Below are 17,298 nucleotides of genomic sequence, written 5' to 3'. Positions count from 1 at the left end.
TTCCCACCCAACAGTTAAATTTAATGGATATGTGTCTCTTTTTTTTCCCCAGTGTATAAACGATGTAGCTAGAAGATCATTCCACGATCACGCATGGTTAGGGTCAATTAACCAGGCTTTTCTCATGATGCCCAGTATTTGTCAAAAGCAGCTGGTCATATTCGACCGTACATCGCTTAGATTGTCTCCAACACTTGAGAAGAATGGCACAAAATATTAAAATTCCACCCAAAAACGTTTAAAAACTTTATTCAATAGTAAAAAAAACAAAAACAAACCGCAGAGGTGCTGTACAACAGCGAATGGGCTATAGATTGGCAAATCAGGGCGTGAATACATATGCACAACATATAGAAGAATCTCATACAGATACTGTATATAAGCAGCTATACATACATATCTTTGATAGGTCTCTCCAAAAAAACAAATGTACCCACCCACCAGGAGGACAGCATCTTACGAGACTGCTCCACTCACGTATATGTCAGTAGTATATTGCATATATATGTACATTAAATATGAGAATATTAGGTAGGAGAAATGGAGAGGCCTCCTCCGTCCTACGGCCAAGGTCTCCAGACAAAGGTGTTACTATGATTAGGGTCATTCTGAAACCCTCCAGAACTTGCTGGGCTTGAAGACACCCAACTTGGTGGACTGCAATTCTCCGAGCCATTCACAGACGGGGAGTACGGGCTTACAGAGCCTCCGGTAGAGTTTGGAGAGACATTTCCGTCAGAAGACAAGTCATCCTCTCGTCGTCTCGCTTGACTACATAGGTTTAATTGTTTTGGGAATCTTAACCGGTGTTGAAGATGGGTCTGCAGCTCGTCTAAAAAGCGGGCTTTAGCCGCTGGGCTGATATCTTGAATGAAGTCTTCGGTGCGATCCAGACAGTCTCTAAATCCTGAGAGGTAGAACTTTTCGGCAGGTGACACCCATCGCTGTGGCTCTGGTAGAGTAAAGGAAAGTGGAGAGTATAAAGAAAATGGTGATTTGGGCCAAGGTGGACATTTTTTTACTTAACAAGAACCTGTCAGCAGGTCAAAAGTGGCCAGTTTCTAATTTATTCTGACTGCTTCCTGAGTATGCCAGTTTTTCTACTTTTTTTTGTTTATTTTTCTTTTAAATCCGCTATATGGTCCCAAAGATATTGGCCTTTCACTTTGTCGCAGATTTTTATGGCATTTACCAAGGTGGTGAGGCTCACTAGGTCATTACAAAGAGCTACATCCCCAGAGAATCCTGTGCACCATGCAAAGGCTTATTCTCTGCAAGTTCAAGGAAGAAAAAAAAAAAAAAAGAAGGGGGAGGTCCAGCTTCCAGATCAAATTGCAGATAAAGATCAAGATTTTATTGTTAATCCATTAAAAAAAAAAAAAAAAAAAAAAAAAAAAAAAGATATACACATTGCAAACATAAAATACAGGGGGAGACCTCCGTGAAACCTACGAGTGTTGAACACCAAAGAGCGTCTGACGTTTGAAGCGCAGGTTTCACGGAGGTCTCCCCCTTGTTAGGTAGACGCTGGTGCACAGAAAAGGATCCAGTTTGTTGGTTGAAACAAACGTGCGGTTTATTATTCCATAAACCATTCACTTTAACAAAACAAAACACAGGCTCTTCTGGGTACAACAGGTATAACAGAACCAAAACAGAAACTAGACAGTCAATATATAGTACGGGCTCACCTGTTTAGCTTTCAGACCTTCACTCGGCCTTTAGCAGAAACTGAGTCACAGAAGTACACACCACACTAATGTGGTGGACTTCCTTATATCTGCCGTACCAGAACCCCAGGGTGGGGATATGTGAGCAGCCAGTCCCATCCATCTTTTTGACTGCTCGTAAACCCCGTCCAACGCCCCATTAGCTCTCTCAGCCATATACGTTAAGGAGCCCGCTTTTTTGGGCTTACATCACTGAAGCTACCAGCCTCGATGATGCATATCTCGTCTTGAGGATATGTACGGCAGCCATCTTATACACATTGCAAAAATAAAGGGTGTATCTTTTTAACAGATTAATAAAACCACAATGTTATCTGCAATTGGATATGGACCCCCTTTTTTCCCCCTTGAACTTGAATCTACAAATACTGGGAAGGGGTGTATTCTCACGCCTCCTCACTATTCAGAAAAGAAAGGGTGCGTTGGTGTTTTTTCTTATTATTCTCTGGAACCATATACTGGAATACTTCAGATAGTGGAGGTAATGAAAAAAATAGAGCAAGAACTGGCCACTTTTCACTTCAGGACAGGTCCTCTAAACAGCATTGAGAATAAAGTTCAATTGCAAAGTCCTAGAAGTCATGAACATATGACCACCTAGCAGTGAATAAATTGGAAGAAGTCTTCATAGTTGGACCTCAAAATGTTTTTCCTGATTTTTTTGTCCCCAATTTGGTACTGCATGTATCCAATACCTTAAAGGTGTTGTCCACTAGTAGGACAAACATTTTTTGAACTAAAAAGGTTTGGCCCAAATAAAATAAAAATTAAACAAAAAAAAAAAAAACCCACTATACTCACCTCCCGTTCTGACGTCGTACCAGTAGAGTTGGCACTCGTGGCCCAGAGCTCTGGTGCGGTGGAATGACACGTGGTGCCCGATGCTGGCATCACTGTCTCCGTCTTCGTATGGATTGAACATGAAGAGGAAGTCAGATCAGCTGCAGCCCTGGCCTCCTTTTCATTATCAATTCGTACAAAGGCGAGGACTGCGAATACAGCGCCGGGCACCACGTGTCATTCCACCGCACCAGAGCTCCGGGACAGCGAGTGATGACAGGTGGAACGGCGCCAGCACCGGAGGGGAGTATAGGTTTTTTAATTTTATCGGGGCCAAATGTTTAGTTCAGGAAGGGGTTGTCCTACTAGTTGACAACCCCTTTAACAACATGCATCATGGCCTTGAAGTAGGATTTCTTTGACAGTAATTTGCTAGCATAAACTAAGTCAGTGGGCCACTTCCTCTCACCCCCCATGTACAACCAAATTTGTCCTGCTGTTTTTTAAAGCCAAAGATCACTTTTAGAAGACCTCGGTACCTTTCATCCTCAGGGTACCACCACCATACCTTTGATGGTTACTCTTGGTAGGCATATGATGAGAAGAACCTGTTAATGTGAACTGGTCACCCAAGGAAAACCAATCTGTACATTAAGGCTACGTTCACATTAGCGTTAAGCTAATGTGCGTCGGGTTTGCGTCGGCGACGCAGCGGCGACGCATGCGTCATGCGCCCCCTATACTTAACATGGGGGACGCATGCGTTTTTTTTTGTTGCGTTGTGCCACACATGCGTCTTTTTTGCCGCAAGCGTCGGACCAAGAAAACGCAACAAGTTGCATTTTTCTTGCGTCCGATTTTCGGCAAAAACCGACGCATGCGTCGCAAAATGCAGCGTTTTTGCGTGCGTTTTGCCGCGTTTTTGCGTGCGTTGTGCGTTGCGTCGCCGACGCAGCGGCGCACAACGCTAGTGTGAACGTAGCCTTATACAGATTTAATCAACAGTGCCACCAGCAATTCTCACTTGTGAAGGTGGAGACATGTGACAATTGGATAGATTAAAATCTCAGTATTTTATTTAGAAAAATGATTTAAAAACTAACATAAATTAACAGAGCGCCTCAGAATGTAGGGAACGTCTGACGGAGACAACAGTAATGGGCCAGCCATACAAAGCGAGCATAAATATAGCTCTAACAGTGTGCAAAGAAATTGTCAATATTCAAATCCACTGGTATCCTAAAATCGTTAGAAGATGCAGAATCAAGATTAGAGATGAGTAAATTTGATTGAGTCAGGGCTTATTCAGCAAGCTATAACACTTACCAAATAATCTGCAGAGGAACCTGGCTTCCTGGATCGCTCCGACTGACCAGCTGTCCAGCGCCGCAGCTGCATGTGTCATTGCCCAACAAACAGGCTCTCCATGCATGTGCCGTGACTGTCAGACAGCCGCGACAGAGGCAGCTGTGGAGCCGAACGCTGCTGACTGGCATTATCAATTCCTTGGATATCTTTTTGTATCCCTTTCCTGTTTTATACAGTTCAACTACCTTTTCCCGTAGATCCATTGTCAATTCTTTTGCTTTCCCCATGACTCACAATCCAAAAATGTCAGTGGCTGGATGAAAGATGCAAGAGTCTGTCTGGCTCCCAGAAACTCACTGAGCTTTTATGCACACAGTGATTAGAAGCCAACAGGTCACAGGTGAGGATGTTATCTTTAGTAGCCATTCAAACACATTTGTGTCAACGTCTGTGCATTTTATCAGGTCAAAATCACCAGGGTATATGAACTTTTGATCGGGGTCACTTGGATTTTTTGGGTTGTCATTATGATTTAAAAAGAAAAAAAACACAATAGTTTGACAATAAATGGCTTCACCCAACCACTAACCATGAGTGGAGAAAAAGTTTTGGTGTTATCATTCATATTCTCTGAAAAAAACAACAAGAAAGCAAAAATTCTGCCGGGGTATGTAAACTTTTGAGCGCAACTGTAGCAAAAGTGCTTGTGAATGTGTGCAAAAAAGTCTCTCTATTAGAGTGTCCGTACCATATAAGGAATAGTAGACTTAGATCAGCTGTTATGGAAGCGGTGACACACCTGAAGAAGGATATTCGAAACGTACGTCGGGGTAGAGGGCTATAGGCAAGCATTTATAGACCTTACAGGTACCTTCTGCCTCTATAACAGCTGATCTCGGTCTACTATTCCTTTTATGTGGTACTGACACTCTACTAGATAGACTTTTTGCACACATTCACAAGCACTTTTGCTATAAAGTTTTGGCTGCATGCAGACACTTTATAGTTGAATTGATGTACTGTGTATCACTTAAGTTTTTGTGAGATCTTGATTCTGCATCTGTCGATTTTAGAATACCAGTGGATTTGAATATTGACAAAAGAATTTCTTTGCACACTCTTAGAACTATATTTATGCTCACTTTGTATGGCTGGCCCATAACTGTTGTCTCCGTCAGATGTTCCCCACATTATGAGGCACTCTGATAATGTATTTGTAGTTATTTTAAATAATTTTCCAAAATAAAATATTAAGATTTTAATCCTATCACGTGTGTCTCCACCTTCAGAGAAGTGAGAATTGCTGGTGGTGGCACTGTTGACTAAATGCTGTACTAGTGACATTGGCTATTGTCCCTGTGGACCTATCTTTTATGATATCACATTAATATAGATGCCCAGGTAATTCCCCTTGGTCCTGTAACTGAAACTATGACTTCCTCCAATTGTTTGGCCTTCATAACTTACTAGACTGTGAACCGATTAGTAAGAAGGACTGAGGACTATTTGAACAGTGATCCATAGATTGGCCAAATGCAAGAGAAGCTCAACACAATCCTCCTACACCAAGCTAGCCTTCGGATGAGTTGGACTATTGGTCTTGGTGGACTCATTAAGGTTGTGAAGATGATGCAAAGAAGTCATAGAATGATGTTCCACCAGACAATGACTTGAAAAAAATAAAAATAAATAAATGACTCTGGGCACTAATTAATTTGGTCAAGACGTTTCTATTAAATTTTCTTCAACCAAGAGATGTGTTTGGTGCTGACCTGAACCAAGTGCTCCTCTAGAACCAAGAGAAAAAAATCATAATAGATCTAAGAACAAACATTTTCCTGGAGAGCAAAAGGCAATTTTCTGTGGCAATAGGCCTAAAGTGATGAGGTCTAAGTTCCTACAAGAAAATGAAAGGGAAGGGACCCTGACCACCCTAGTTGTCTCACATGCACATTAATAAGACAGGACATGATTGGAATGACTTATACCGTGCGTTTTCATACGCGTCACGTTCTGGACATAAGTCACAGTGAGCTCCAAGATGTCGGCCTTCTCCATTTTAGGATTCCGAAGTTTCTGCGTATGACAAGATAAAAAGATTGAAGAAATACTATGACCATAACACTACTACTACGTGGTCGGATTTCAGGTGGACCTCCCTTGGTCCATTAGGGATCTGTGGGGAGAAACAGTCTCTAATGATACTGTAAGTTTTGTACACCTCTCATTTATAGGTTGGATTCATGTCAGTGTTTCACAGACACAGTATGTACCATAATACCTGGACCGGCCGTGGGTCTTCTGACCAGTTATGGGCAGCTCTGTAATGGTCACGCTCGGGTCAGGAGACCAGCTGCCATTCCATGCATTGTGGTCTGAATGGCTTCCAATTCCACCTATATGTGAAGGACACTGAAAATCTACCTTTCTGGCCCAGATGCCACCTTTCTGCTGTCAATCTCAGTAGGTCCTATGAACCAAATCCTCCCTTTTCTCATGGCGCTTCCTAAAACTCAATATAGACATAACCGACCTCAATCTTTCCCCATCTCAGTCAACCCCACATACCAAACCTATCACCATAAATGCAATCACTTTCCCCTGTATCACAAGTCTGATGCCTTGATGTAGCTCAACTTTGTTCTGTCCTTCAAACTACACATCTAAGCCCTTTCCACCTCCAACTCAAAAAATATATTTCAAAAATCTGTGTTCCTCATGAACCCTGAATCAACTGAAAAATTACCACATGCCCTCATCTCCACCTAAGCGGCGTAATCATCACGGTCGCAGGAGATCTGACTGACTGGGCTCATAACTCAACTGGAAGTGCATCCTCAGACATCCCTCAAGCGGACAACTACTGTGGAGCAGAGAGCCCCTGGCTCCTTGTGCCACACCCTACTCATCAAATGGCCCACAGATGCAGAGCAGGCCAGCATAAGTACATCAGATAAAGTACATCAAGGCAAGGCCTGCCATTAGAAGCACACTCGAAAAAGTTAAAAATAAAAAAATGTTCCCAGTCTTAGGACGAAGCTCTTGAAAGTGATCAGATTTTGAGGCGATCACAAAATCATCAAAAGCTTTGTTGCAAATAAACAGGGAAAAAATACCACAAAAACCAGTGTTGGTAAAGCTGCAGAAAAAATGAAAGGCACGAGAAGAATAAAATGTCAAGTGACCAAGAGCCATTTTTCTACAGTGCTGCCATATTCCCAAACTGGAGTGTCCAGGAGTACAAGGTGCTCAGAGACACGGCCGAGGTGAGGAGGATGAGCCCGACCAAAGTGGAAACGTCTAGACTGGGCTAAAAATATCATATTGTTCTCAGGTTTTATGGACCGATGAAATGAGCGACTCTTGACAGACCAGATGGATGGGCCATGTCTGGATCAATATTAACCAGAGACCTCCACTTACCATCAGACACCAGTAAGGCGGAGGTGAGGTACAGGGATTACTAAGGATGAGCTAGTTGAACCTTTTTGGGTTGAAGACGGGAGTTAAAAAAAAAAAAACACACCTAACTCCCAAACCTCCTGCCAGTGTTTAGAAGACACCTTCTTCCAGCAGTGGTACAGGACAATTCTCCATCTCAGCGTTGAAGACTCCATTGCTCGGTGCCAGTAAAGGCCGTAAGGATGAAGGCTAAAGACCAGGCCCCGTCCTCACCAGACATAAGCCCAACTGAGAACTTGTGGCCCCCTCTTAAAACAGGAGTTTTACAGTGAATCAGAACAGTCACCGCTCTGATCAGTGTCCGGGGTGGTGATTGGGGCAGCCCAAAAAGTTGAAGAACCTGTCAAACTCCATGGATGGAGCTTAGGACTGTTTGTGAAGAGGAGGGCGGCCATATTACTATAGTCAAAAGAAAATAATGAGGGCAACACCAAATAAATTGGGATCTGAGTTAAGCTGAAACGGTACAAAACATACAAGAAAAAAAAAAAAAGTAGCATGCCAAGAAAAGGGATCACCAAAAAAGTTATGTATTTATGTATTAATTTATGTATTTATTTATTAATATATAAAGACAAAAGGCTAGAAATATAAGAACAATTAAAAATGCCATCCTCATCTACTTAAGGCCATGTTCACACGTGCAGTATTTTACGTCGGTATTTGTAAGTACTGGAGAGGTTTAATAATAAAATGAATCAAAAATACACAATTACCAAATTGGGAAGTCAAGAGGGATGTGTCACCTGTATGGCGGCATAATTGGTGAACACTACAACTGTATGGTTGCTGTGATGGGAGCAATGCGACTGTATGGGGGATACATAGGGGGACATCGTCATTACTACTGTATGGGGGATACACAGGGGAACATCCCTACTGTATAATACTTATGGTTACTGTGGGAGAGAAGCCGGAGCAAAATGATCAAGGGTGCAGCGGTGACCAGGCCCGTGCAGGAGGAAAGCCTGCCGATGCCAGCGAGGATGCTGAAATGTATTGCCACGCAGAGCCACTGCACCACGATACAAGCCGCTGGCCAATCAGAGGCGGGCAGCTGACGTTGGCGGCACATGGCAGTGACGCCATGCGCTGCCCATTGCTTCTTGGCTCCTGCACCGCGGCTACTGAAGACGACGCTGAACGTTGTGGGAGTGAAGGGAGGCGAGTAGAATCGTTAATTTTTGAATGCGTTAAAGAACAGTGGCAGAAAGGGGGACATACAGTTATGGGCAAAAATGTTGGCACCCTTGAAATTGTTCCAGAGGATTAAGTATTTCTCTAAGAAAATTATTGCAATTACACGTTTATTTCCGGAGTATGGAACAACACACACACAAAAAAAAATTGGGCATAATCTTACACAAAACGGCCGGACAAAATAAATTGTCTCGTATAACCATCAACAAGCTCCTTACACCTCTCAAGTGGAATTTTGGACCACTCTTTTGTAAACTGCTCCAGGTCTCATATTTGAAGGCGCCTTCTCCCAACAGCAATTTTAAGATCTCTCCACAGGTGATCAATGGGATTTAGATCTGGACTCATACCTGACAGTTAGGAACTCTCCAGCAGTTTGTTTCCATTCATTTCTGGGAGCATCGTGAATGTTTGGGGTCTTTGTCCTGCTGAAAGACACCCACAAGACATCTTTGAACCTCCACCATATTTGACTATAGGTACTGTGTTCTTTTCTTTGTAGGCCTCATTCCATTTTCGGTAAACAGTAAAATGATGTGCTTTACCAAAAAGCTGTACCTTGGTCTCATCTGTCCACAAGACGCTTTCCCAGAAGGATTTTAGTTTACTCACGCACATTTTTGGCAAACTGCAGTCTAGCTTTTCAAGTCTGTCAGCAGTGAGTCTCCTGCCATAGGATTTCATAGAAATATGGATGGATAGTTCACACAGACACTGATTCACCTTGAGCCTGCAGGACAGCTTGAATTTCTTTGGAACTTGATTGGGGCTGCTTATCCACCAACTGGACTGTCCTGCGTTGCAACCTTTCATCAATTTTTCTGTCGTCCACGTGCAGGGAGATTAATTACAGTGCCATGCTTCGCAAAGTTCTTGATTACGTTGTGCACCATGGACAAAGGAACATCAAGATCTCTGGAAATGGACTTGTAGCTTTGAGATTGTTGATATTTTTTCAACAATTTTGGTTCTCAAGTCTTCAGATAGTTCTTTTCTCTTTCTGTTCTCCATGCTTAGTGTGGCACACACAGACACAATGCAAAGATTAACTCAACTTTTCCCCTTTTTATCTGGTCTCAGGTGTGATTTTCATATTGCCCACACCTGTTACCTGCCACAGGTTAGTTTGCACGAGCATCACATTTTTATAATCACAATTTTGAAAAGGTGGCAACAATTTTGTCCAGCCCATTTTTGTGGTTGTGTGTGAAATTATGTCCATTTTGCCTTTTTTATATTGTTCCAATACACACAAAGGAAATAAAAGTGTATAACAAAACATGAGTAATTGTAATAATTTCTGTGACAATTTCGGCCATAATTGTATACACCAGGAAGGTGCCCAGGATATGAGACATACAGTGGGTACAGAAAGTATTCAGACCCCTTTAAATTGTTCACTCTGTTTCATTGCAGCCAATTAGTAAATTCAAAAAAGTTCATTATTTTTCTATCATTAATGTACACTCTGCACCCCATCTTAACTGGAAAAAAAAGCAGAAATGTAGAAACACTTGCAAATTTATTAAAAAAAAAAAAACACCTGAAATATCACATGGTCATAAGTATTCAGACCCTTTGCTCAGTATTGAGTAGAAGCACTTTTTGAGCTAGTACAGCCATGAGTCTTCTTGGGAATGATGCAACAAGTTTTTCAAACCTGGAATTGGGGATCCTCGGCCATTCTTCCTTGCAGATCCTCTCCAGTTCCGTCAGGTTGGATGGTGAACGTTGGTGGACGGCCATTCTCAGGTCTCTCCAGAGATGCTCAGTTGGGTTTAGGTCAGGGCTCTGGCTGGGCCAGTCAAGAATGGTCACAGAGTTGTTCTGAAATCACTCCTTTGTTATTTTAGCTATGTGCTTAGGGTCATTGTCTTGTTGGAAGGTGAACCTTCGGCCAAGTCTGAGGTCCAGAGCACTCTGGAAGAGGTTTTCATCCAGGATATCTCTGTACTTGGCCGCATTCATGTTTCCTTCAATGTCAACCAGTCGTCCTGTCCCTGCAGCTGAAAAACACCCCCATAGCATGATGCTGACACCACCATGTTTCACTGTTGGGATTGTATTGGGCAGGTGATGAGCAGTGCCTGGTTTTCTCCACACATACCACTTAGAATTATCACCACAAAGGTCCATCTTCGTCTCATCAGACCAGAGAATCTTATTTCTCATAGTCTGGGAGTCCTTCATGTGTTTTTTTGAGCAAACTCTATGCGGGTTTTCATATGTCTTGCACTGAGGAGAGGATTCAGTCGGGCCACTCTGCCATAAAGGCCCGATGGGTGGAGGGCTGCAGTGATAGTTGACTTTCTCCCATTTCCCTACTACATCTCTTAGCTCAGCCACAGTGATCTTGGGGTTCTTCTTTACCTCTCTCACCAAGGCTCTTCTCCCACGATTGCTCAGTTTGGCTGGATGGCCAGGTCTACTAAGACTTCTGGTGGTCCCAAACTTCTTCCATTTAAGGATTATGGAGGCCACTGTGCTCTTAGGAACCTTGAGTACTGCAGAAATTATTTTGTAACCTTGGCCAGATCTGTGCCTTGCCACAATTCTGTCTCTGAGCTCCTTGGCTAGTTCCTTTGACCTCATGATTCTCATTTGGTCTGACATGCACTGTGAGCTGTGAGGTCTTATATAGACAGGTGTGCGCCTTTCCAAATCAAGTCCTATCAGTTTAATTAAACACAGCTGGCCTCCAATGAAGGAGTAGAACCATCTCAAGGAGGATCACAAGGAAATGGACAGCATGTGACTTAAATATGAGTGTCTGAGCAAAGGGTCTGAAGACTTATGACCATGGGATATTTCAGTTTTTCTTTATTAAATTTGCAAAAATTTCTACATTTCTGTTTTTTCTGTCAAGATGGGGTGTAGAGTGTACATTAATGACAAAAAAATAAAAAACTTTTTGTTATTTTACCAAATGGCTGCAATGAAACCAAGTGAACAATTTAAAGGAGTCTGAATACTTTCCGTACCCACTGTATACCAGGATGGGGTCCAGGATAAGAGACATACATACCTGTAAGGGGCAGAGGATGGGGGATATTACTACATAATGGGGAGGGTGGCAACATGTAAGTCCTTATAGGTTTTAGAACGCTACAATGGACCACATGTGACCAACATACGGGGAAGAGGGGAAAACCCAGGTCCAAATTTTTCACAGGGGCTCATCGGACTCTAGTTACGCCACTGTACAGAAGGGAGGTACAGTAACTGCAGAACTGTGGGTAGAGTGCTCTAGAAGCAATCGCCCATAGATGTCGGTGCTTTACACTTTGCACAGACGAGTCCTGGACGGAAGAAGTCACATTAGTCTGTGCTGAATGAAGAAGAAAAGAGAAAATGAATTACTTCAATTGAATGCGTTCCTGTGGACTATCTGGAGCTACCTGTACTGTGTATACAGAGGTCTTCCACCATACGGTCCTTATATAGGAGTAAAATTTAGGTTTGTTTTTTTATATTAACAATTATTAAAGTATAATTATTCAGTCACTATCTGGTTGTAATATACAGTGGATATTAAAAAATTAAAAGTCTACACACCCCTGTTAAAATTCAATTTTTTTTCATCAAAAAGAGGATATCAAGAAGAATCATCTCGGAACCTTTTTCCACTTTTAATGCCGCCGATAATCTGTATAAATCCACTAAAACACTGAATCAGTTTGAGGGGAGAAATACAACTAAAATAATGTGGTTGCATAAGTGTGAACACCCTCTTATTATTAGGGGATGTGGTTGTGTTCAGAATTAGCCAATCACATTTACTGTCATGTTACATAGTCGTCAGTGCATGGTCCCATCATTTACAGGGATTCTGATTAAACGCATAGAAAGTCTCGCTGTTCTAGGATTTTCCTAACATTTCTTAGCTGCATTTAACAGTAAAAGCCGTAAACAGCCGACAACACAGCAAAGGGATCCCGTGGTGGAAAGTTATTAGTCAGGAGAAGAGTACAGAAACCTTTGCAAATGAATAAGGTCTACCGCAGAGCACTGTAAAGAAGTCACCAAGAACTAGCTGAAATTTGGCACAACAGTGACATTACCTAGAACTGAACGCTCCTCAAAAATTGATGAAAAAGGCAAGATGAAAATTAGTCTGGGAAGCTGCAGGAATTTCTGGCAAGTACTGGCTATGTACTACATGTGACAATCTCCCATATGCTTCCTATGTTTGGTCTGTTGGGTAGAGCAGCAAGATGGGAGCCTTTAGTTACAAACAAAAACATGCAAGACCGGGTAGGATTTACCAAAACCTAAATCAAGTCTGCCAAAAGAATGAGAGGAAACATGTTACACGTGAGGAAACCAAGGTGGACCTTTTTGGCCATAATTACAAAAGGTGAAAAGCCAATACTAAGTATTACAAAAAAACACCATACCCACAGTGAAGAATGGTGGAGGCAGAATTGGGATTTAGGGCTGTTTTTCAGCAGCTGGAACTGAGGCTTTAGTCAATCTGGAGGGGGGGGTTATGTACAGTTACACATATCAATCAATTTTACAACAAAACCTTCAGGCCCCTGCTAAAACGCAGAAGATGAACAGAATGATTTCACCTTTCAGCACGTCACTGACGTCCAAATCAACACAACAATGGCTTTCAGAAGAAGATGAAAGTTTGGCAACAGCCAAGCCAGAGTCAAGTTCTGAATCTAACAATCTGTGGGTGACCTGAAGAGGGCGCTATAGACAGGAGATGCCACTGCAATCTGGCAGATGTGGAGGACGAGCAAAGATCGCCAATTCTAGATGTGCCAGGTGATAGACTTCCACTCAAAAGGACCGATTATTGTCAAAAATTTCACAGGGAACTTCAATAAAGCATTAGTGAAAGGAGGTGTAGATTTATGCAACCACATTATTTTAGTTCTTTATTTTTTTTCCAGCCAAAAAGTTCTAAAATTCTTCTTCTTAGTAGCATTTTATTACATGACAAAAATGTGTCATTCCAACAGGGGTGTATAGACTTTTTATATCCACTGTATGGTCATGGTGAGGCAGTATTTATCTATTGCATGTGGACACCAGGGACAGAATTGTAGACCTGCACAAGGCTGGGATGAACTACAGGACAATAGGCAAGCAGCTTGGTGAGAAGGCAACAACTGTTAGCACCATTATTAGAAAATGGAAGAAACACGACATGACCGCCAATCTTGATCGGTCTGGGGCTCCATGCAAGATCTCACTTCGTGGGGTAAGGACGATTCTGAGAAAGGTCAGGAATCAGTCCAGAACTACACCGGAGGATCAGGTCAATGACCTGAAGAGAGCTGGGACCACAGTCTCAAACATTACCGTTAGTAACACATTACACAGTCATGGGTTACATTCCCAAAACGTCCCCCCTGCTCACGTCAGCACATATCCAGGCCCATTTCAAGTTTGCCAATGGCCACCTAGATGATCAAGAGAGGAGGCATGGGAGAAGGTCATGTGTCAGACGAGACCAAAATAGAACTTTTTGGTATCAACACCACTAACGGTGTTTGAAGGAAGAAGAAAAAAAAGAAGTACAACCCCAATAACAACGTCCCAACCATGAAGCATGGTGGGGGAAATATCATACTTTGGGAGTGCTTTTCTGCAAAGGGGACAGGACGACTGCACCGGATTGAAGGGAGGATGGATGGGGTCATGTATCACAAGATTTTGGCCAACAACCTCCTTCCCTCAGTAAGAGCATTGAAGATGGGTCGTGGCTGGCTCTCCCAGCATGACAATGACAAGAAACACAAGAAGCATTTCAAGGTCCTGGAGTGTCCCAGCCAGTCTCCAGACCTGAACCCAACAGAAAATCTTTGGAGGAGCTGAAACTCAATGTTGCCCAGCGACGGCCCCAAAATCTGAAAGATCTGGAGAAGATCTGTATGGAGGAGGGGGCCAAAATCCCTGCTGCAGTGTGTGCAAACCTGACCAAACATCTGACCTCTGTAGTTGAAAACAAAAGGTTTCTGCACCAAATATTAAGTTCTGTTTTTATATTGTATCAAATACTTATTTCATGCAATAAAATGCAAATTAATTATGTAAAAATCCTACAATGGGATTTTCTGGTTTTTATCTTCAGATTCTGTCTCTCATGGTGGAAGTGTGCCTATGATAAAAATTACAGCCCTCTCCATACTTATCGGCACTTAATAGTCTAAGATGGAGAAGTGAGAAAAATATAGGCTTAAATTAAAGGGAACCTGTCGTGCCCCCAGAACCACCAGCAGTTGTGTCTGCATAGTTAGACACCCGGCATTACATACAAACCTCTTTAGAAAAAATATTTGTAAAGTCCGTTTACAACATGTACATGAAGCCTTTGGCTAGTCGAGGGGGAGCTAGTGTCCCCAGACTAGTCAGCCCATATAACATGTTATCCGTTATCACACCCCTGTGTGCGTGAAAACTTGACTTACAAGCGCCGGCGTCCTCAATAGGGCTATACAAACCTTGCGCATGCGCTTCTTTACCTCACTGCGTTCATCCTCTGAAGATGGGTGTACGAGTCCCAGCTTCAGAGGGGCGCACTGCGCGTGATCGGAGGTCTTCTGCGCATCGGATCACGCGCAGTGCACCTCTCTGAAGGCGGGACTCGTACACCCATCTTCAGAGGATGAACACAGTGAGGGGAAGAAGCGCGTGCGCGAGGTTTGTATAGCGCCGGTTATAACAGTCGCTTGTAAGTCAAGGGGTGTGATAACATGATAACTGGGCCAACTAGTCTGGGGACAAACGCCTCATCGACTAGTCAAAGGGTTCATTTACATATCATAAAACGGACTTTATAAACTTGCTTAGCAACAGGACGTCTACCTGTGTGCAAATCAAGTGTCACATGTCTGTCAGTATATACACTTTACCTTTTCTGAAAGGTCACAGAGGTTGCAACACCATTAACAAGAGGCACCACTAACCAAACACCACCATGAAGACCAAGGACTTCTCCAAACACCACCATGAAGAACAAGGAGATCTCCAAACACCAATATGAAGACCAAGGAGATCTCCAAACCACACCATGAAGACCAAGGACTTCTCCAAACACCACCATGAAGACTAAGGAGATCTCCAAACACCACCATGAACACCAAGGCGATCTCCAAACAAGTCAGGAACAAAGTCGTTGAGACGTACAACTCATGATTGTGTTATTTAAGAACAAATTTTTTTTAAAAAAATAAAAAATCGGAGCACCATCAAATCCATTATCACCAAATGGAAAGAACATGGTACCACAACAAGAGGGCCACCCACCAATACTGTCATCCGGGGCAAGGAAGGCATGAATCAGAAAGGTAGCACAGAGACCAAAAGGTAACCCTGAAGGAACTGCAGAGTTCCCAAGCACAGACTGAAGTATCTATCCATCACATCACAATTAGCCATACATTCCATAGAGGTGGCCTTTATGAAAGAGTGGGCAGAAAAAAATAGTCTTTAATTATATACAAAAATTGTAAGGCTCATTTGGAGTTTGCCAAAAGACAAGTAGGAGACTCCCCAAATGTATGGAGGGAGGTGCTGTGGTCAGACGAGACCAAAATTGAACTTTTTGGCCACTAATGTAAGCGCCATGTCTTGCCACAAACCAACATAGCTCATCGCCCCAAGAACACCATCCCCACAGTGAAGCATGGTGGTGACTGCAATATTCCATGGGGATGCTTTTTGATAGCAGGGACAGGGAAAATGGTCCAAGTCCAGGGGAAGGTGTGAAATACAGGGATATTATTGAACAAAACCTTCAGTCTGCCAGTGATTTGAGACTGAGGAGGAGATTCACCTTCCAACAAGATAGTGACTCAAAATATACTGCTAAAGCAACACTCAAGTGGTTTAAGGGGACATGTGTAAACGTTTTGGTGTGGCCTAATCACAGCCCAGACCTTAATCCAAAAGGAGAATCTGTGGTCAGACTTGAATATTGCTGTTCCCCAGAGGAAACCATCTAACTGGAAGGAGCTGGAACAGTTTTGCCTTGAGGAATGGGCAAAAATCCAAGCAGCAAAAGGACTCTACAAAGTACTGACTTTAGGGGAGTGAATACATATGCACATGCCAATTTTTTGTTCTTTGATCCAATAAATTTAATTTATGCCTATATTTTTCTGACTGCACCAACTTAGACTATTTAGTGCTGATGCATCACACACAGGGGGGGTGTGATAACATGATAATTTGGCCAACTAGCTCGGGGACACTAACACCCCCTCGACTAGTCAAAGGCCTTATTTACACATCATAAACGGATTTTAGAAATACTTTTTCTAAAGTTCCGTTTGTGTGTAATGTAATAAAGGCACCATTTAGTCCTGATGCGTCACACAAATCGGATTACAAAAATATTTACCCAGGTTGTAATGTAATAAAGTAGGGGGTGAATATTTTAGCAAGCCACTGTGTATGGGATGTGTGTCTGTATATAAGGATCAATGTGGTGTCTCATACTGTATATAGGGAGCTATGTGGGGTGTTATACTGTATATTGGAGAGCTGTTTAGGGACACTATACAGGGGCTATGTAGGGAGGCTGTGTATAAGATCATACCGTGTAAGAGGCTCATACTGTATATAGGGGGCTCATACTGTATATAGGGGGCTATGTGGGGTGTTATACTGTATATTGGAGAGCTGTTTAGGGACACTATACAGGGGCTATGTAGGGAGGCTGTGTATAAGATCATACCGTGTAAGAGGCTCATACTGTATATAGGGGGCTCACTGTACATACAGAGCCATATGGGGTCTCATACCGTATATAGGAGGCTATGTGGGGGGGTTCAGTCAAGTATAGAATTCCCATGCACCA

The 17,298-nt window shown here is 42.7% G+C and overlaps 1 protein-coding gene across 1 annotated transcript in view; it reads right to left on the bottom strand.

Annotated features, from left to right (window-relative positions):
* Nucleotides 1-233: 233 nt before the first annotated feature.
* The window catches only part of LOC143774262 (transcription factor HES-7-like), a 32,318-nt gene continuing 15,253 nt past the window's right edge, over nt 234-17,298 (bottom strand). The window contains exons 3-4 of the mRNA XM_077261664.1: nt 5,807-5,894; nt 234-952 (exon numbers count right to left, since the gene is read on the bottom strand). Coding sequence (XP_077117779.1) covers nt 561-952; nt 5,807-5,894 — 480 coding nt within the window. The 3' untranslated portion in view covers nt 234-560. The remainder of the gene's footprint in view (nt 953-5,806; nt 5,895-17,298) is intronic.

The sequence above is a fragment of the Ranitomeya variabilis genome, chromosome 5, assembly GCF_051348905.1.
Source record: "Ranitomeya variabilis isolate aRanVar5 chromosome 5, aRanVar5.hap1, whole genome shotgun sequence".
In the NCBI taxonomy this organism is placed as follows: Eukaryota; Metazoa; Chordata; class Amphibia; order Anura; family Dendrobatidae; genus Ranitomeya; species Ranitomeya variabilis.
The sequence above is the reverse complement of the archived record's forward strand: the minus strand, read 5'-3'. Positions and strand labels throughout refer to the sequence as shown.